Below are 19088 nucleotides of genomic sequence, written 5' to 3' on the forward strand. Positions count from 1 at the left end.
ATCGAAAGGCCTAGGACTACCTCCTCGTGGCAAATGGTGGTACTTGTGCCGTCATTTGTTAAGGAGTGCTGTACCTCCATCCCTGACGAATCCACCAACATCACATACTTGGTTGACCACATTTGGGAATCAGTGGCCAAAATTTAAAAATCAAGGGACCAGTTCCTCCAGCATCACCACCTCATGGGGAGACTGGTGGCCATTGGGCTCAATGGAGGCGTCTGAGCTACTATCATACATTGGTGGATTGCCTTTGTTCTGGTTATTATCATTATAATCATTTTGTGCTGTGCTTGCCAAATTATACGAACCACGGCATTGCCCCTTTAGTTTTATTTATTGTGTGTTACGATTGGAGAGCACTGGTTTGTCATGGAGAGATCATGGCCACCACATGGTGGTGCTGCTGGGCTCTTTGGAGGGTACTGCATGCCAATCAAGGATAGACTCGCCCCAAGCCATCAAGGTGACCCTCATGATTGGCCCGTTCAAATGACCAGGTATTGGGCTCCAGGCAGCCTGCCTGGACTTAGCCCTGACCTTCACCTAATTCACCCAGGTAAAGCACCTGAGCTGACCCCTGCCAAGCCCCTGCACTTGGCTTCGAGCCATTGGTCACAGTAGCCAACAGGGCCCAGTCTGCCCCCAAGTGATTGGCCTCCCAATACCTGCTGCAGGGATATAAAGGACCATGCTTTCCTTTGCTCTCCCTCTCTTTTGACTCCTCGTGGCTCATATCACCTTATGTATTGAGTTGGAGTGAGTTCAGAGGCCAGTTAGTTAGAGCCATGTCCATACAGGTCAAGGGGTGGAGGCACGTAACGTTACCTTGATATGATTGTTTACTGTATGTGTATTTGTGCCATTTCTTAAGTTTTGTCGATTTTCCCACGTTACCCACAGTGTATATCCATCCCCTTGCGAACTGTGTGTTTATGTTAAATTAGCCTTTAGATTCCGTTGTTTCATCTGCATCTCTTGAGAATAAACTTGTGCTTTGTACCTCAATCTTGGCCTGGTTTTTAACCTGTGGGAGCCACACGAATCTGCACTTATAACAGTGGCCACCTCTCTGAAAAAGTTCCAGTCTTTGGTGTTACGGGGTACATTATATATTAATATGTCTTTAAAAGAGATAGATTGTGGGGGTTTTAGTGTAGGTCACTTCACAAACAATTTATTATTTCACAAAAAATATCATTTAAAACGCAAGAGCTTTGCTGAAAGAAAGACTTCACGTCCACAGTGACTTTAAAAAAACTATGAAGAGAGCTTATGGAGACTTCACAAGTAGGTGTTAATTGGACTGATGCTGTGGAGTAAATGGACTACTGTCTTTAAAGCAACAGATACCCAGGCAAAATTGATTCCAGTGCCAGCAATCTGACTGATTGCAGTTTTCTGTTCTAGGAAGGGTCATGTGATTTTGCAAACAGCAAGAGAGAGAGATTCTGCAATGGCTTTTGGAGGCTGTAACATGGCATGTGAAAACCCCATTTTGAAGATGGGTTGTGAGTTCAGCCTGCTGAAAAAACCCTTGTAGTCCTTACAAGAATAAATGGCTGGCTAGAGCATTTCTCCTGAAATAAGGAAACAAGAGGAACTCTGTGGTGATCTGGAAAGATGTTATCATTTGGAAAACCCATGTTGGGGCAAGTTTCTTTGGCAAGACACTGAAGTACTGATCGGAAGAAATCCATTTGTGTGTCCAACGAGAAAACAACAAGAACCTTCCTGAGCTGTAGCCATTTATCTTAAAGCACCAGAGGTTGGTGAACTTTATAAATGTTAAATTCTGTGCACAGTATAAGAATTTCCTGACACCGGTGAACTTGGAGGAGAGCGAAGTGAGATTGGACTGTGAATCAAAGAACTTTCCTGAACATTATATACATGTGCACTTAGAATTAGAAGAGGGATTAAGTTAATAGTAATAAGTTAAAGTTTCTGTTTTTATGTTTAAAGAAAATTAAAAGCAACTTTTGTTTAAGTAACCATTTGTCTTGATGAATTTCTATTGCTCCTGGGTGTTATGGACCTCGGACTCTAAACGGTGATCTAAACAGTAGTCTTGCAGTGTGATGTGACCCACCCCCCCCCCTCCCCCCGGCCAAGTCCTGATCTCCCTGCAAACTGACCTAGTTTGTTTTGCCAGCAGTCTATACGACAGGGTTAGCAGGACAGATATGTGATCCGAGTAAGCAAAGTATTCTCTTCTCTGGTCGGGAAGTTCACATGCTGGTGAAACCGTGGCAAGATCTTTATCAGGACAGTGTGATTGAAGTCACCAGCAACAATCATGGAACCATCAGGGTGAGAAGTCTTAGCTTCACAGATAGCATCATAAAGGTCCTTCATAGCTTTTGGACTGCCAAAGGCAGAACATTGACTGAAGCAATCAGCATGGCTTAGTATTTCCTGGGCACATAGAAGTGTCTGCATTTCAACAGGACATACTCATCTTTGCTGAGCAGAAGGTCTTCACAACAGAGACATTGGTGCATCAGTTCTCGTTGATGTAAATGCACAGGCCCCCTCCTTGTGTCTTGCTAGAAGCAGCAGCATCTCTATCTGCCCTAGAGGAGACAAGGCCATCCAGCTGGATCACTGAGTCTGGAATGGTGTCTTTGAACCACATTTCTATAATAACCAGAACACAGCAGCCCTGCAGTTCTCTCAGGTTCAGATGAAGCCTCAGGTAATTCACTTTCTTCTTAGTGATCTTACATTTCAGTATGATTGTTAGGAGCACAGGTCTGAAGGGGTTAACTCTGATGCCAGCCTGTTTTCCAAGCTTCTGCGTTCTCCAGCAGTGCTTCCAATGGCCTCCCATGCATTTCCTGAGATCTGCTCCTCTGTGTTCTTGCTTCAATAGGTTTAAACAGCACAGAATCTTATTCATCCGATAATTTGCAAGTCTGGCTTGTATTTTGTATTTTGATGAGTGCTTCCTCGATGATAGACGCAAAGTAGTGGGTTGGGAATTTCGCTGTTGTGAGGAGCCAAAGAGGCCACCAAATTTTATTTGAATATTTTAAAATATCCAAATATAATTTAAATATTGTGATTTGGTTTTAACAGCACCCAGTGGTCAGATTTTTTTTCTCTAAACTGTCCAAGTCACAGCTTGTTGTGCCACCCAGTTTCATGTCATCCACATAGGATGACACGGCATAGCGTACAAATGTAAAACATACTCATGAATGATATGGGCTTAAAGAGTATTGAGACACAATGTTTTCAAGGTACAGGTCCAAAGTGTCCTGAAGTTGGCAGTACAGAGAGACAAGGTAATGCAGATGGCAAATAGGATACTCGTCAGGACAAGAACAACTGGATAGACAGTGTTTGCTTTCCTTCGAGCAGATGGTTGAAAGGGGACCTGATAAGAAAAATGGAAAGTAGACAATAGGATGATTTTTTTTTCCTCCACAGAATAGTTATCCAAAACTAAAGAACATATGTAAAGGGCAAGTTTAGAAGGAATCCAAGGAACCTTTTCAGCCATTGGTTGAATTAAATCTAGGATCTTGGATGAGCACTTGAATCACCACCACGTAGAAGACTACAGTAAGAGATGATAAATTGGATTGGTACAAATAGATATTTGATGACCGAAATGGACACTCCTCTACCTTCCCTATTCTTGGAATTGTTATAACCCAATAACTGAGTAAGACAATTATGACTTTAGAAAATTCAACTTAGAATCAAAATTTCCATTCCTTCAGTCTTATGTTTTAATTAGTAATTAGTCTTAAAAACAGACTAGTCAGATAGCATGAAGTATCAAGTAAAATAAAAATAATTTAACAGATGCAAATACCTCTTATCTTTAATTTGACTCGTTATTAACCCGTGGCTGAAGTAAGTTCTGAAAGGCTGAAAAACAAAACAAACATCAAACAACATGTCCTACTTAAACATTCTTTAGGCTGGTTGCGCTTGCTCCAATCCCTTACTCACTCCAATCTGGTGAAATCCAATGTAGGTCAAGGCCTTAGGGCTTAGAACAACAGTCCATGAATGGTGACAATGCCCAAAGCAGTGGATCTTGAAACCAAAGGGAGTGTGCAGGAAAGTTCCCTGTGTGTGCAGCTCATCCCGCAGATTGCATTTTTTTTTAAACCCTTCATGAATGTCTCTGATTATCAGAGGCATTTAAACAGTTTAAAAATTATTAAAATGCAAAATATTGAAGAAAAAATGAAATGTTTCACTTAAACCATATTTGTAAATGAAGTTAAAGAATAATATTTGAAAATAAAAAAGTGAATTACCTCCAATGCCTTGTGAAATACGACGTGCATTCTGCCAGTTGAATACAGAGGCAGAGCAGGATGTCAGATGTCCTCCCTTTCATCTGCACCCCCCCAACATACTATCTGAATATATGCAGTATGCAATGGAAAAGAAAAATACAGCACCCCGATTCATGAGGAGCAGAAGGCTGAAAACTGTAGGCTCGATTGGTCAGTTAACATATTCTCTGTCATTGGAAAAACCTTATAATCTATTAAACAAGTAGCAGCATGACATTTAGAAAAAAAAAAAATCACAATACAAGTAGACATACAGTACAACTCCAAATATCCAAAATGGTCAGAATCTGGCCTATGTCAGAGAAACGTTTTTTTTTCGGAGAACTGGTCATTTTTAAAATACAGCAAATCACCTGTAACAGTGTTTAAACAACAACAAACAACAAGGGAAGACTTTTTGTGCATTAAAACAATGTTTAATTCTCACTAAGAAATGCTGGCTGCCGTCAATCACCGACACCTCCCCAGCAAGGCCCTGCTCCTGCTGGGAACCCGAGTCAGTTCGGCTCTGAAAACATTTCAGATAAATGAGGATTTCGGAGAATCATCGAATAAATGAAATTGAGAAAGAAAAATTATGCGTGTCAAATTTATTAAAATTATGTTAATCTAACTGGCAGTTGGATAGTTTTTTTTAATGTGTTGAAATGGAGTGCCACAAAAAGCATTGCTCCACAAGCTATGACTCACAGTGTTGGGGTAATAGATCAGATCAGAAATTTCAAATTGACTTTGGGTGACACGATTAACGTTGTGGTCAGTGAAATACTATTATAGTGTCAGCAACTCTGGTTCATATCTGTTGATAAAGAGTTTGTACTTCCTGTGTATGCATGTATTTCCTCCGGGTGTTGGATCCTTCCCACCTTTCAAAAATGAACGAGGTTTGGAGCCTAATTGGTGATTTGGGTAGCATGGGCTTGTGGGCCAGAATGCTACCATGTTTTACGTCTTCAGTTAAACATTTAAAACTGTAACTAAATTAAAGGGACTAAGACCAAGACCTACAACTATTTACAGTGTAAAATAATTAGTAATGGATGAAATGTTCTTGCCACTTTTGTTTTTGATGCCAAACATGGAGTGACAAATCATATCTATACAGATGTAAGTGGGTTAATATAAATGTGTGTGATTAAAATTTTAGCAGATGGAGAATGATTTGGAGAGATGCAAGATTATCCCACATTGGTACAAAGAGAAGAAAAGCAGGATCTTTGTAAATGGAGAGAGAAAACAGATTCTATTGTGCAAAAGGAATTGGGTGTTTTAATAGATAGCATATTGAGAATCTGCATGCATGAACAGTAATTCATTAGAGTGGCAAAATGTAAACTGACTTATAACAAATGGGAATTATGCAGAAGTACGTTAAAAAGCAGAGAAGTCTTGGTACAATTGCAAAGGTCACTGATGAAAGCACACATTAAGCAAACAAAAAGTGTCCAAAAAAATGTACATTTTTGATGGGAAAAAAAATACTACATTTTCTCTTTTAAGATATCATTACAAGTATGATTTTGCCCAAATATGGCAATGTTTGTTGGCTATTTTTATAAATTTCTCCTGATTTTAGCTGAACCCAGTGGGACTATCTGTCAAAAGCTTCGAGGTATCCCAATCCAGGGTTATAAAGAGAATTCCATTCCCCTTCCCATCATGCCTCCTGCTAGATGATCCATGAAAGAGCATTTGTGTTGAAAATCATGAGGAAGTTTACAGCTCATTTGTCTGCTCCTCCAGCTGTGCAGGGTATATCTGGAGGCAAGTGGCTGTGAAAGGGGCAGGGGAAAAGGATTGGGGGTAACAGTGAAAGAGAATAGTGAAACAACGCAGATGGAAAACTCTGCTAAGATGACTGAGAACACTATTTCTGAATATTTGATTTCACTATGATGTCAGTGAAGTCATCCTCCATGTAACTCCAAACCAGATTCTCAGGTAGAATTTGAATGTTTATCCAAACAGCCCACAGTACAAGAAATCTAATTGTCCAAGTTAAAGCTGCAAACCAATTTGGCAAAATTTTCTTCCAGGCACAATTTCACAAGTTTCAGTAACTGAAGTGCTTTTATAACTAAAGGAAACAATAAATGTTAATGACATTTAATTTATAATTAAGAAACAATTCCCACCTCTCCGGCTTGTGCTTCTGAAAGTTCCAGTAGAGAGGAAGAATTCTCAATGTCAAAGTTAGAAAAGAAGCCGTCCCACTGTTTCTCAAATGACAGCAAATCCTGAAATAAAATGAAGTCAGAAACACGTTCAGAGCTGACAAACCAAGCACTTTACTGTATTATGGTTAGCTAACAAACTCTTACCTCAGTGATCAAGACTTCCAGAGATACTGGATCCAAATTGCTATACACTTGCCAAAGTTCCTCGCTAGCATCAAACAACTGCATAGAAAAAGAGAAAAGACCATTGTTATACTAGTCATACTACAATTTTGATTGTATGAATATTGTACTTAATTAGAAAGGATTAGAACACTTAATATTAGATGGGAGAATATGCAAATTGTGCCATTTGTTTTATTATCTGTGATTCGATGATCATACATCTCAATAAAAATTAATGCAAGAAAGAACGTCTGAAGATTATTTCTCCTTCATAATGGATTAATTATTACCAGAACACAAAACATTTTTTTAATTGCTTGCATTTATAAAAATTTGAGGTCAACTTCAATTACAGTTTTATTTTATCATTCAAATTTAGCAATTATTGAAAAATTACATCCAGCTGAGTGTTAAGACATTAGTTAGTCCATGTTACATTAATGTTAGAAACCATCCGGTGTTTTTTTGTAAAAAGGCCCACTCCTTAGATAGAAAATTGTCAAAATATCTTTTACTCCATTTCCATCCTTTATTAATTTATTCATTCCTCTGGCCACCAAAGTAACAGTAATCATCCAGTTTTACACATGATAATTATAAGAGAAACAATGTGCAAACTTGTTTCTCTCTACATAGGAATATTTTCGGAAAATTGCAAATTTGAATGTTGATTTATTTTTCTCCCAGCAATTTCAAACTTGTATTCAGAGTAAACAAAATGCAAAAAAAAATTACAATAACAGAATCCATCTTTTGTGCATCTAAGTTTCAATAAAGTAACTGATTTCAGGCTCATGCTCTCCCAAGTGAGGAGGAACGACACTTTTTGAGTGAACCTTCTAAAAGCCCGAATCAGGTGTCCGACACATGCTGACATCATCATGCACTGACATCATAGAGCCGGTTCAATGCCTTCTGGGAGTTGCCATACTGCTGCTACTCAGCTCCCACCAACTCCCCAACCACAAGGTTTGTCTGTCTTTTAGATGGACGACCTCTGCGACAAACTGTTGGCTGCTGCAGTGGAGAAGACTTGTCCACATAAGTTGGTTTAAGCCTGTCAATAATGAACTATGACTTCTCTCTTCATAAGGCATTTGCAAAGGTTGCCTAAATGCTCCCCTAAGGACAAAGACATATTTGCAGATTTTGAGGTCTTCAGGCTCAAAGGAAGAGTGTTCTCCATGCAAAGATGGTGGTATAGGGGTCAATTTTCCTACAGCTTGCTCAATAGTTCCTTAAGATCATCACTGGAGTTGGAACGGTAGGAGTGAACGCCCCTCAGGCCATCAATGGTGTGCTGTACATGAGCTCTACAGATGAATCTTGGAGGTCCTCCTTTGGAGTTGTTCTAATACCCAGTAATACCCAGGGCAGCTCATCAGCCAAGTTTGGACCGTCCAACCAAACTATTAAGGCTGCCTTGAGATGTCGATTAAGTCTTTCCACCATTCCATTAGTCTGGGGATGATAGGCATTTATACGAGGTGTTGCACTGAGTGAGTGAGACAAGGCCATCTTCAGCGAGGAAGTAAATTGTGGTCCTCTATCCGAAGTAATGTGCACCAGTAAACCAAAACGAGACACCCAAGAACTGAGGAATGCCTGAGCACGTGTCCGCAGTAGCATCTACCATAGGCACAGCCTCGGGTCATTTCAAAAACCTGTCTATTACTGTAAAAGGTTAACGGTATCCTCTTGAAATAGGAAGTAGACCAACAATATCTTCATGGACACAGCAAAACGACGAGTAACTGCTGGGAAAGACTGCAGTGATGCCTTAGTATGCCGCTGAACTTTTGCTTTCTGGCAGGCAATGCAGGACCTCGACATTTGTATAATGTCTTTTTTAAGTCTGTGCCACATGAACCTGTTGGAAACCATACAAGCAGACGATTTAATCAATGGATGTGAAAGACCAAGAACAGAGTCAAATACTCGGTATTTCCATAATGCCAGAACTACTGGGTGTGGGTGTCTCGTTGATATCACAGAGGGGTAGTTTACCATCAACTCCAAACTGGACATCCTTCAATTGCAGGTTCATGATTGCAGTCCGATAAGCATTCATCTTATGGTCATTTCTTGGGCCGCAGCCAAAGTTGTGTCGTCAATATGTTGATCTACAGACGAAACCTCGAGTGGAGCAGAGCAGGACAGTGCAACAGCAACTACAGTCTTTTCTAGAAATATGTAACATTTTTGAGGAATATTCTGAAATGAATGATAATTGCCGTTGTTGTCATGCTAACCAGGGCTCTGTGACGTTGGAAAACGCAAATTTTAAGGGCTTTTGGTTGGTGTACATAGTAAAACCTCTGCCTCCAAAAAAAATAGCAGAAGTGTCGAATAGTTATGTAAATAGCCAAAAGCTCCTTATCAAAAGCACTGTATTCTCACGAAGAATGCTAACGTTTTCCATTGCCCGTTGCCATATTGATGAAGTGAACCTCCTGCGGCCATATTGGAAGCGTCTGAGGAAAGAGCGGCGGCTACATTTAAAACTGGGTAAATCATCATAGTGGCATGAGTCAGCAATTCTTTCATCTTCAAGAAGGCGGTTTCTCCCTCTTCAATCCAATGGTTAGTTCTGGAGTTTCCGGACAGTAAATCAAAAAGAGGCTTCATGATATGAACTGATTCTGGAGGAAACCAACAGTAAAAATGTACCATTCCCAAGAATTTCTGCAGGCTTTTAACTGTAGCAGGTTTTGAGTATTTGGTACTGCATCAACTTTGGATGGCAGCGGGGTCACAACTTCCAAAGTATCCTATGGCCCAAGAAATCAATTGTTTCTTGTCCAAAAACGCATTTATTTGGATTGATAATCAGTCCAAATTCTTGAAGACTAATAAAAAGTGTACAAAGGTGTTCCAAATGTCCATCCTTATTTGCACTGGCCACTAAAATGTCATCGAGGTAAATGAAGACATCGGTCATACCACATCTGAAAGCATCCATCTCCCGTTGAAATGATTGAGCAGCATTCTTTAACCTAAATGGGATTTGTAAAAATTCAAACAACCTGAACAGGGTAATTATTGCTGTTTTTGGAATGTCTTCCGGCTCTACTGGTACTTGGAGATTGCCACGCACCAAGTCTATTTTTGAGAAGATCTTTGCTCCATGCAAATTAGTTGAGAAATCCTGAATATGAGGTATCAGATAATGATCCGGAATGGTGGCGGCGTTAAGCCATCTGTAATCTCAATATGGTCGCCAACCTCCATTGTTTCAGGACCTTATGTAATGGGGATGCTCAGGGGCTGTTGGAACTACGAATTATGCCTAGTTCCTCCATCACGGCAAACTCTTCCTTAGCTAAACATAGCTTCTCTTAAGGCATGCGATGCACTTTAGCATGGATAGGTTGGCCCTTAGTACAAATGTGTTGAGTAACATCATGCTTTGCAATGGAAGCAGAAAACTGTAGAGTAGTAATCTCAGTGAAATCTTCCAACATCTCGACGAATTCATCCACTGGTTTACTTAAATGTTTGGAGGAGCAGAGCGGGGTATAGGCATCTACCAGAGGAATGGTCTGCAAAGTAGTTCCATCTATTAGCCAATGCCCTTGAAAGTCGACAAGGAATGAATGAGCCCGAAGAAAATCTGCACCAAGCAACAATTTAGATACTATTGCCATAATGAATGGCCAAGTGTAAAGATGAATCTCGAACTTGATATTTATCTTTCTGGTGCCAAAGGTCCGAATTTTGTAACTGTTGACTGCTCATAGTTGCAAGTCCGGGGGTAGGATGGTGTGTGTCAAAACCGGTAGGTTTTATCTTAACATCAACTTCTGAACCCGTGTCCACCAGAAATATTTGCTGGGACAACTGGTCCCACACATACAGTAGGCTTGCAGGTTTTTCGCCAATTGCTGCAGCCCTTACTGGCGGTTTGCCTGGGCATTTCCTGCAAATGAGCAGGGTGGAAGGTACTTGTGGCCATTTACTCCCCAAAGCCTGTTATAATAACACCAAGACGAGGTGTCCACAGGCTACTTGCCCATTCTGGGGAGTTGTCTGTTTGTAGAGAGCAAGGTGCTAAGAGCACGAGAGTGTGACACAAGATCAAGAGTGGAGGGATTGGTTGGGGTGCGGACTCCCAACCCATCAAGATGTAGTAAGTTTGATGCCCCTTCCCTACAGAACATAATATCCGTAATAAAAGTGCTTTTAAAATGTAATTCTTGCTGGCATGTGGTGGCTCCCGTAGGAAGTCACCAACCTTCTTAGTGACTGTCTGGTCCAGGGCACTGGCAAGATGGTAATAACAAGTGGTGTCCAACTTGACTTTGCAAAGATGAAATTGCGCTTCAGCCTGTTGGAACCACACAGTTCAGGGTCAGCTGTCCAGAAAGGTGGTAGTTTCACAGCAACGGCTGCAGAGTCCATGTTTATCCAAAAATACATTTTTGGACTCATCAGGGTCACCAATTGTGGCCACTGGAATTGCAGTGGACACGAAATAACAACACAATCTTAGAGTAAATCAAACAGATTTACTCTTCATAACCTGCGCAACCTTTTAAAAGCCCCAAACACACGCCCAACACCCACTGACATCATCACGCACTGACATCACGTAGCTGGTTCGATGCCTTCTGGGATCTGTAGTGCTGCCATAGCATCGGTACACAACTATGTATTTCAGCACGCCATCTATCCATCCCCAAATAAATATCAGATTTCCACATTACTGCTATGCATTTCCTCACCACTGCTAGGGCAATCATTATGAATTCTTTTTGATATTCATTTAATTTCAATTCCAATTTTGTATCAAATATATTCCCAAGTAGAAAAATACTTGAATCCTGTGGAAATTTAACTTTTGTAACTCGTTCTAAAAATAAAGCTAAATTCTATCCAAAAAAGTGTTAATTTTGGACATACCCGTCGAATGTAAAAAAGTACCTATATCCTGATTACATCTAAAATATTTAGCTGAAATTTTTTAATTTAATTTCTGAGGAATTAAATATAACTGATGTAAAAAAATTATATAATGAACATCTAATGTTTTGGTCATACTGTCTTGATAAAGTTCTAAGCAAGTTTTCTCCTGAATACTTATATTTAAATCTGTCTCCCATCTTTGTCTTGACTTATGAACTCCTTGTTTACACATTCCTTTTTGCAAATTTGATTACATAATAGAAATGAACTTTTTAATAGATGTATCTGTAATTTAAAAAAAGTTTGATGATTATAGATATAGGTCATGATTGATATAAATATTGCACTCTAGGAAATATATTTTTTACAATTAACCCTACCTATTAAAGTTAAATCCACCCATTTCTTTAAATCTTCATCAATTTTCTTAAGCAAAGTTGTATAATTAAATTTATATAGGTTATGTACATTTTTATCTATTTTAATACCCAAATATTTAATTGCATCTGTTTGCCATTTAAACTGACTTTTGCTTTTACACTGTGTATAATTTGCTGTAATCCAAAAGCATTATTTCATTCTTGTCACAATTTATTTTATAACCAGATAATACACCATATTTATGTAATGATCTTTCTGGTTCAGTCAAATATATAACATTGTCTGTAAACAAAGTGATCTTGTGTTCTTTTCTACGCATTCTAAAACCTTTTATATCAATATCAGATCTAATCAATTCAGCGAAAGGTGCTATTGCTGAAATAAATAATGAAGATGACAAAGGACATCTTTGTCTACTTGATCTAGTTAATGAAAAAGATTCTGATATTTTCCCATTTGTTACCACTCTTGCTTTAAGTCCATAAATAAAGCTTTAATCCAATTAATAAATGTAGGTGGTATCCCAAATTTTTCTAATATTTTAAATAAAAAATCCCATTCTCACCTATCAAATGCTTTTTCTGTGTCTAAAGTGACTGCTACACTTAGTTCTTGTTATCTGCATTCAATGTATTATACTCATTAATTTTGTTATGTTATCTACGGATTTTCTTTTTTAACAAATCCAGTTTAATCCATATTTATTAATTTAGGTAAATATTTAGCTATTCTATTTCCTAGCATTTTAGATATTATTTTACATTAGCATTCAATAATGAAATGGTTTCAAAGGATCTTTCTCTTTTTTTGGAATCACTTATTATTGCAGTCTTAAATGAGTATGGGAAATCATGCATCTCTCCTACCTGATCATAAAAGGAGAAATTAATAACTCTTTAAATGCTTTGTAAAATTCAAGGGGGAAAGCCATCTTCTCCTGCAGACTTTTATTTTGTAATGAACCCAATGCTTTTTTAACTTGTATCAGAGTAAATAGAGTAGCCAATACTTTTTGATCTTCTAAATTTAATTTAGGTAAATTTATCTGAGATTTTAAAATATTCCATTTTATTGTCATCCTTTAGAGATTCTGATTGATACAAATTTTTAGAAAATCTTTTAAAAGTTTCATTTATTTTTAGTGATTTATAGCTATTTGCCCTAGATATTTTCTCTGTTTTTAATTGCCATGCAAGGACCTTATGTGCCCTCTCACCCAATTCATAATATCTTTGTTTAGTTCTCAATTTGTCTCTTTCCATTTTATATGATTGCAAATGTGAAAAATGGTTGAAAGTAATTAAACTCACACCATTCTGTGAAAAGTGATGGAATGCAAAGTATGTAGATTAGAGCTTGAGAGTAGACAGTACTAGCAAGTGGACGCCTTCTTATCTCGAGCCCCAAGGATACAAGGATCTGGTTCAGGCTGGTACAGTGACCTAAGGTAGTCTATAGCTAGCACTGCGCTTGCTTAATAGAGACATGAATATTAACTTAGACACCCCTAAGGAGGGAATGAACTAATTAACATAACATGCGATGCATGAAGAGGGAGGAACTGAGTGATACCTGGATTGATGGAAAGGAGAAGGAGAATGTTGTAATGTCTTGGGATTCTGACTGGAAGAAGGTAAATGAAGGTGGGGTAATGTTGAGCGCGGTTCTGTACAAAGGAGTGATGATTCTGAACCTCCGGTGTGTCTCCAGACCAGGGACACCCGACTCTGCAGACACGAAATAAAGCTGAACCTGTTCTCCAAGACTTTGTCCCCAGCATAGGGTTGTGGCATAGGGTTCACACAACCTGACGCAACGTATTCACTTGACACGCTTCCCCTCCTTCAGCCCGTCTTGAGGCAGTCGCCAGCAGCCCACAGCTTGCGTAGGTTCCTCACGTCGAGTCATCAGCTGCTCACTGCCTGTGTGTTCTTCAGCCTTAGGGTCTTTTGGTGATCCACCATCATGGTAACAGTCCCATGGGGAGTCTCCTCTGCGAGGCTCATGTCTCATTGTAGTCTTCCTTGCTTCAGCGCAAGACACCAGCTTTGGATCTTTCATACACTGCATCTCGAAACTGAATTTAATCATATTTTCCGAGAGTATCCCAAACAACAAGATCATTAATTTCTCAAAATGGAAAATCTCCAAGAAAATCAGTCAACAGCACATTTTTCAACAAACCATTTTACAGCCTTTCATTCTTGATGAGTTTAAGTGTTTCATATTTTAGAAGACCACATTTTTAGACTATAAAACTCTCTGCATCTTCCTCCAAATCATTGATATATAGTCTAAAAAGCCAGGGTACAGAAAAGACCATGGGTCACCCATCTGTTGCATCCCACTAATCACAGTATCCAACACTTTTGCAACTCTGACAAGAATATTGAAGACACAGAACATATAATAGCATAGCACAGGAGCGGACCCTCCCATCCACATGTCTGCGAGAGAACATGATGTCCAATCAAACTAAAAATTTGCTGCTTACACTCAATATATATCCCTTCACAGGTCTATGCAGAAGCCTCTTAAGCTCTATTATTGTATCTGCTTCTATCACAACTTCTGGCATCTCTTTCCAGGCACCTACCACTCTCTATACACTTGCCCTGAACATATCCCTTAAACGGGTGGTACAATTAGTTACAGTGCAATGCTGTTAGAGCCAATGACTTGGGTTCAAATCCTGAAGCATTGTCTTTCAGGAGCTTGTACATTTTCCCTATGTCTGCATGGGTTTCCTCCAGGTGTTCTGCTTCCCCCCACCCTTCAAAACATATGTTAATTGGGGTATGTGGGCAGCATAGGGTTGTGGGCCAGGAGGGCCTGTTACCTTGCTGTATATCTAAAAAAAATACTTCCTTCCCCTCACCTTAAACATTTCCTCTAGCCTGTGATGTTTGTACCGAGAGGAAAATATTCTGACAGACCAATTATTAAGGCCTCATGATTTTATGCAACTTCAACAGGTCTCCCCTAAGCCTCCTACAACTGCAGAGAAAACAAACCAAGTTTGTCTGAACTCTCCCCAAACTCATACCCTCTAATCCAGGCAATATCCTGGCAAACCTCTTCTGTAGCTTACCAAAGCCTCCACATCCTTCCTGTAATGGAGCAATCAGAAGAGCATAGTGTAGCCAAATCAGTGTTATACAACAGCCACATAATTTCCTTACGTTTATACTCAATGACTCACCCAATGAAGCCAAGCCTACTATATGCCTTCTTGACCGTCCTATCTACTTGTGGCCACTTTCAATGAGATATAGACCTGGACACCTAAATTCCTCTGTATATCAAGAGCCCTGTGTACATTCTCCTCAAATTTGACCTCCCAGGTGCTGTAGGTTTCCGTGAGGGGCGCTGGACTAAGTGGCAACTCTGTCTGCCTTATAGTAGACAAAAGTTAAAGAATTTCATACATGTTATATTCTAAATGTAGTATTACATGACAATAATGGAACCATTATTTTTACCTAAATGCACTTGTTCAGATTAAATTCCATCTGCCATTTCACTGCCCATCTCTATAAATAATCTATAGCCTATTGTTTTCTTTGATAGCCCTCTACTGTCCACAACTTCAATCTTGTATCATCTCCAAACTTACTAACCCACCCAGCAATTTTTTTCATCGAAGTCAACAAACAAGTCCTGACACCGATCCCTGCGGACAACTGGTCCCAGCCCGAATAATAACCTTTCACCACTACACTCAGTTTTCCATTGGCCAGCTGTTTGGAACTTGAATTCTGCAACAGTCTTGCACCATATCGACAAAGCTGGTAATTTTAAACTCTTCTACCACCTCTTCATCTTCATACTAGGGAAAGAAAATTCAAATTTGTCATTATAGCGTAGCATTTTAATTAATGATCGCAAGCATCTGCACCTTCTGAATCAGTCTACCATGAAGGATCTTGTCAAACCTCTTACTCAGTCCATGTATACAACATCCACTGCCTTGACTCCATCAACCAACTTTGCCATCTTTTCAAAAAACTCGATCAAATTCATAAGGCATGATCTTCCCCTCACTAAGCCATGCTGACTATCCCATGCTGTCTTTCCAAATGTCCAGAACACCTATTTATAAATTGTTTCCCTACAACTGATGGCTGATCATTTCCTTTTCTCTCTTTAAGAAAGGTACAACATCAGTTACCTTCCAGTCCTCTGGGAGTTCTCCTCTCACTAGTGAGGATGCAAAGATCTTTGTCAAGGCCCCAGCAATCTCTTCACCTGCCTTTTTCAAAATTCAGAAATATATCCCATCAGACCCAGGAGATTTATCCACCTTAATGTTCCTCAAAAGACTAAACACAACCTCTTTCTTGATCCCAAAATGCCCTAATAAGGAGCATTCCCCTTATTATGCTACTTATCGCTGTCCATTTCATGATGCAAAGTAATAATTTAGTACATCACCCACTTCCTCGGACTCCGTGCATAAATTCTCTCCTTTACCCTTGAGTAGTCCCATCCTTTCCCTAGTTATCCTTGCTTTTAATGCAAATACAAAATGCCTTGGTGTTTTCTTTAATTTTTCTTGCCAAGGACATTTCATGACCTTAATAATCCTATGCTTTATTCCCCCAGGGCCCTGACTGATTGTAGCTTAAATATGTCTACTTTTATCTTCATGACTAAGTTCATGGCCTCTTTCCTAGAGGAAAGTCCTCTTATCCTTACTGTGAATCCTTATCCTTTCTTTGCACAGGAACATGCCAGTCCTGGACTCAAATTAGTTGGTCCTGAAACAACTTCCACATGTTAGCTGTGATCTTACCTATAACAGCTGCTCCCAGTTTTTACACACCTTAGCTCCTGTCTAATCATGTCGCATTCCATATAACATATAACCATATAACAATTACAGTACGAAAACAGGCCATCTCGGCCCCTCTAGTCTGCACCCATTTAAGTGAAACTCCACTAGTTCCACTTAACTGCTCCCTGCCCATAACCCTCCAGCTCCCTTACATCCATGTACTCATCCAACCTTCTCTTAAATGACAGAACTACCTCTTCCAGAAGGTCATTCCACTCAGCCACCCCTCTCTGAGTGAAGAAGCATCCTCTTATATTACTCCTAAAGTCTTGCCTCCTAACCCTTAACTTATGGTCCCTCATTCCAATCTCCCCTACCCTCAAGGGGAAGAGCCTATTCGCATCTACTGTCTATCCCCCTCATAATTTTAAATACCTCTATCAGATCCCCCCTCAACCTTCTATGCTCCAATGAATAAAGATCCAGTCTATTTATTTGAATGTGTCACAGTTCCTCAAATAATTTCAAGCCAGTTAAAAGGTAATCACTAATTCAGAGCACTTATAAAGATATACGAGGTACCGTATCAAATGCTTTTATGAAAAAGAAAAACTTTGCCTCATAGACAAAGGTCTACAGATAAATGATCAGAAGGATAGAGGCAGCAAGTAGCCAAATGGAGTTGTGGGGAAGTTCAAAGGAGAGACTTTTTTTTGTATTTTGACCTTTCTAATTTTACAAATTGAATAAAATACTGAATTTCATGATATTAACAATTATAAACAATTTCTCAATGTTTTATGCTCCAAAAAAATCCTTATGGTTTCTCAGCAATGGAATAAATGAACAATATCTAAGATTTTTTTCTGATAATAAACTTATAACCATATAACCATATACAGCACAGAACAGGCCAGTTTGGCCCTACTAGTCCATGCCGGAACAAATCACATAATCAATTACAATTTTTGGAGAACTTCTCATACAAATTTGTGAACCTTCATGCCATGATATTGCAACAACTCTGTCCAGCACTGATATAAATATAAATTAAATACCTCATGTTTCATTGTAAAAAACTCCCCTCCTCCAATTCCTTCCAGGGCAAATGCTTGTACAATGGGCCACTTCTCAACAATGAACATGTCAAACTTCTGAACATGGCCTATAAATAGCAATGATCACACAATGAGGTAACCAAAGAATGCAAATACATATACACAAAGCATAGGAATAAAAACAGGATGTAGTTAATTCATCAACTGTTCCATAGCAAGGAAAGACAAACAAATATTCCAACCCGAACATTGAATAATGAATTTTTGCTTTGCTAAATTTAAAATTAAATCAATACAAATCAGTATTATTGGACAAATTCTAAATGGGTAAGAAATAATTCAGGTTTTCACTCTGTTCCTCCCTGATACAAATTATCCAACAAAATAACTAATTTCTATGCAAGGTGTTCTTATAATCTTCACCTTTAAATGGCAGAAAAGAAGAATTGAATGGTTATACCACAGAAAATGACTTGGCCCGTCGTGTCCACAATGCCTCTTGATGAGAGTAATTCTCAAGTTCTACCCAGTCAGACCCTTCTCTGTTGCTTTGCAAAATTTTTCTCCACTATATATTTATCCAGTTACCTCTTCAAGGCTATAATGGAACCTGCTTCCATCACATCTGTAACCAGTCTATTCCCAATTCCAAACACGAGCTGCATGAAATATTTTCCCTGATATCATTATTCAGTTTATTATCATTTCATGCCTTATTAACTTTACAGGAGAATAACAGACAAAATTATCAGAGTGCATGAAGAATGCTATTGTGGAATACAAGAGGTCAAATAAAAGTTCCATGCACCCCAGATTTTTTTTTAACTCTTGCCTGAATATTTATGCTGAAACCATTCTACATTATAGACAAAGAATGAAGAACCTTGAAAAGGAAGATATTGTCCACAAAAACATCCTGCAGGACTTTGCTTAACCTTTTCACATAAAATTTATAGTGCTGGGAAGCAATGTTGCCTTTACCCTGAAAGCTGTATGGAACTTGAATTCTGCAACAGTCTTGCACCATATCGACAAAGCTGGCAATTTTAAACTCTTCTGCCGCCTCTTCATCTTCATACTAGGGAAAGAAAATTCAAATTTGTCATTATAGTGTTTTAATTAATGACAAAATATAGTTTATTAAAAAATTAGAAGGGGGTTGGAATACTGCAATTTGCAGAATCTCCTGAGATCTCCAGCTATCTGAAGACGACGCTCGGTGCTACAAGGATCTTTTTGCCAGCAAAATATAAACCTACTTGACCTCATCCTTACTGTGCAAGTGCATCTGTCCAGGATACCA

The 19088-nt window shown here is 39.0% G+C and overlaps 1 protein-coding gene across 7 annotated transcripts in view; it reads right to left on the reverse strand.

The window, feature by feature from the left end:
• Window positions 1-19088, reverse strand: part of dnaaf9 (dynein axonemal assembly factor 9) — a 194391-nt gene that overhangs the window by 103707 nt on the left and 71596 nt on the right. For all 7 annotated transcript variants that reach the window (XM_069923517.1, XM_069923521.1, XM_069923518.1 and 4 more), the window contains 5 exons: window positions 18767-18863; window positions 17786-17892; window positions 6644-6721; window positions 6458-6559; window positions 3827-3882 (listed from right to left, as the gene is read on the reverse strand). In XM_069923517.1, coding sequence (XP_069779618.1) covers window positions 3827-3882; window positions 6458-6559; window positions 6644-6721; window positions 17786-17892; window positions 18767-18863 — 440 coding nt within the window. The remainder of the gene's footprint in view (window positions 1-3826; window positions 3883-6457; window positions 6560-6643; window positions 6722-17785; window positions 17893-18766; window positions 18864-19088) is intronic.

Source organism: Narcine bancroftii, chromosome 3 (assembly GCF_036971445.1).
Source record: "Narcine bancroftii isolate sNarBan1 chromosome 3, sNarBan1.hap1, whole genome shotgun sequence".
Lineage (NCBI taxonomy): Eukaryota > Metazoa > Chordata > Chondrichthyes > Torpediniformes > Narcinidae > Narcine > Narcine bancroftii.